Source organism: Sardina pilchardus, chromosome 20 (assembly GCF_963854185.1).
Source record: "Sardina pilchardus chromosome 20, fSarPil1.1, whole genome shotgun sequence".
Classification (NCBI taxonomy): domain Eukaryota; kingdom Metazoa; phylum Chordata; class Actinopteri; order Clupeiformes; family Clupeidae; genus Sardina; species Sardina pilchardus.
The window spans coordinates 31,793,568-31,796,067 of record NC_085013.1 but is presented as its reverse complement, the minus strand read 5'-3'; the positions used below and the strand labels follow the sequence as shown (position 1 = coordinate 31,796,067).

At 44.5% G+C, this 2,500-nt stretch overlaps 1 protein-coding gene across 4 annotated transcripts in view; it reads right to left on the bottom strand.

The window, feature by feature from the left end:
- atg2b (autophagy related 2B) overlaps positions 1–2,500 on the bottom strand; it is a 66,783-nt gene that overhangs the window by 1,324 nt on the left and 62,959 nt on the right. For all 4 annotated transcript variants that reach the window (XR_009936591.1, XM_062523599.1, XM_062523598.1 and 1 more), the window contains exons 42-43: positions 1,115–1,264; positions 1–101 (exon numbers count right to left, since the gene is read on the bottom strand). The exon at positions 1–101 is cut by the window's left edge. Coding sequence is in view for 3 of the 4 variants with exons in the window: in XM_062523599.1 (XP_062379583.1) it covers positions 1–101; positions 1,115–1,264 (251 nt within the window). In the remaining variant the exon portion in view is untranslated. The remainder of the gene's footprint in view (positions 102–1,114; positions 1,265–2,500) is intronic.

Here is a 2,500-nt window from a genome sequence, read left to right as displayed (position 1 = left end):
GGCAACTGACGCAAGACTCCGCCCACAGCACCAGTCACACCCCGCTGCTCATGCTCCCGCGTCGCCGTGACGATGATGCCAAGAGCCGTGTCTGTCAGACCCTACACACACACACACACACACACACACACACACACACACACACACACACACACACACACACACACACACACACAAACTCTATTACATGTGCAGACACAAACACAACAGCACCTCACTACAGTCATTTTTACAACTACATGTGCATGGGGGCTAGGGCTAGGACTAGGACTAGGATTAGGATTAGGTTTAGGACTAGGACTAGGACTAGGACTAGGATTAGGTTTAGGACTAGGACTAGGATTAGGTTTAGGACTAGGACTAGGATTAGGTTTAGAGCAGTGTTAAACTTTTTGGTCTGACAAGTGAAATGCTTTTCCATATATTACATTATATATCTTACAGTTCGAGTGAAACATGTGTTATCTGTCTTCAGACCTGTTCTGTTGGATGTGTCTAAGGCTTTGGCTGTTCTGTTGGATGTGTCTAAGGCTTTGGCTGTTCTGTTGGATGTGTCTAAGGCTTTGGCAATGTTTTTGTTATGTGGAGAGTAACTAGCTTCCATTTGTTCCACACGTTGTGCTTGTGAAACTAGAGGTTTTCAAATGTGGCAAAACAGTGACGAACGTTTGTGGTGAACATGTTTTCTTTGAACAGTTAAATTTGAATAATTTAGTGTTAACATTCCATTCTAACTGTAATTGCATTGTTGCCTTCATCAAACTCACGTCCAGTTCCACTACATGTGTGGGGAGAACTACCCCCTCAGTTCCACTATATGTTTGGGGAGAACTGCCCCGTCCAGTTCCACTGTATGTTTGGGGAGAACTACCCCCTCAGACTGTTTGCTACTGTCTACAAACATTAGCCAAACACTGAAGGCTAATGGTTAAAACGGTTTGCAAACGTTCACCTATGTTTGTGAATTTCAATGCACCTTTGGTGAAAATAGGGTTTAGGTTTAGGCTTAGGGTAAGGAAGGACTGGGGGTTGCACACTATGAAAACTGAGAATGTGATAGTGATCGGAGTGATTTGTCTGTCTCCATGACAACTGACAGGACCAACCAGCTTACCTCTTTGACAACACTGTAGGCTTTGGCCACACCCTCTCGCAGATCAACAGGCTGATGAGCCAATCGGTGATGAGAATAGCGTTTCAGTCTCCGGTCCTCTGCTCCATTGGTTCCTGGAGACACCATGTCATAGGCTGTCTCCGCCGCTGCCTGAACTCACACACACACACACACACACACACACACACACACACACACACACACTTGATTACTTTTATTTGGACCCAGAAGACAAGCAAATGATACAAGATCCAAACACTGTGGGAAAAGTCAATGACATGGTGACAGATCTACTAGGCTTACACACTTATTAATGTAGCATTCAAGATTCAAGGATAAACAAAGCATCTTCGTCTCCATATTTGCCTACTACCAATGATAGCTGAGACAGAACAGAATTTTGCAAGTCTTTTTGCCACCTTTTTCTGCAGCCTCCCCATCTGCAGCCCTCTGATAACATTCTTATGTACATGGCCTAGATTTCCAAAGACCAGGACTATTAGCCTACAATCATATCCTAGCTGGGTAGTGCATTCCATTAAAGATTGATATTTCAATAGCTTGGAGTAATAGCATGTATCCATGTACAGATCAAAACAGCAACCCACTTCAACAATAAATACTGATTTCACAGATTCATTCTCACACACACACACACACACACACACACACACTTGATTTCTTTATTTGAATCCACCAATCAAATTTCTTATACAGAAAGGATTCAAATATTCTCAGAGAAAATACAGCTTTGACATTCAAGGGTACATAAAGCATCGCCTACGCCACACAGCAAGACCTATCACAGCTGATATGGAGCAGAATTTTGCCAGTTGTTTAGACTTTCTTTTTGATAGCCCTGCCAGTCTTAGTCCACTGATTGTCAGTTTGCGGACATGTCCCAAGCTGCCAAATATCACACACACACACACACACACACACACGACTGGTCAGTTCCAGTATTACCTGTATGGTTCGCACCATGCGGTTGGTCAGCTCTATCCTGCTGAAAAAAAACTGCCTGACCAGCTTAAGGTGGTGTTAAAGTAGTGTGCTGGTTGACCAGCTTAAGGTGGTGTTAAGGTGGTGTGCTGGTTGACCAGCTTGAGGTGGTGTTAAGGTGGTGTGCTGGTTGACCAGCTTGAGGTGGTGTTAACGTGGTGTGCTGGTTGACCAGCTTGAGGTGGTGTTAAGGTGGTGTGCTGGTTGACCAGCTTAAGGTGGTGTTAAGGTGGTGTGCTGGTTGACCAGCTTAGGGTGGTGTTAAGGTGGTGTGCTGGTTGACCAGCTTAAAGAGAAACTATGCAGGATTGGCGATTTCATCTCCGGTTTCGGTTTTGCTTTTCGTTTTCGCTCGTCTTATGCTGGCATATTTCTCTGCAGAGC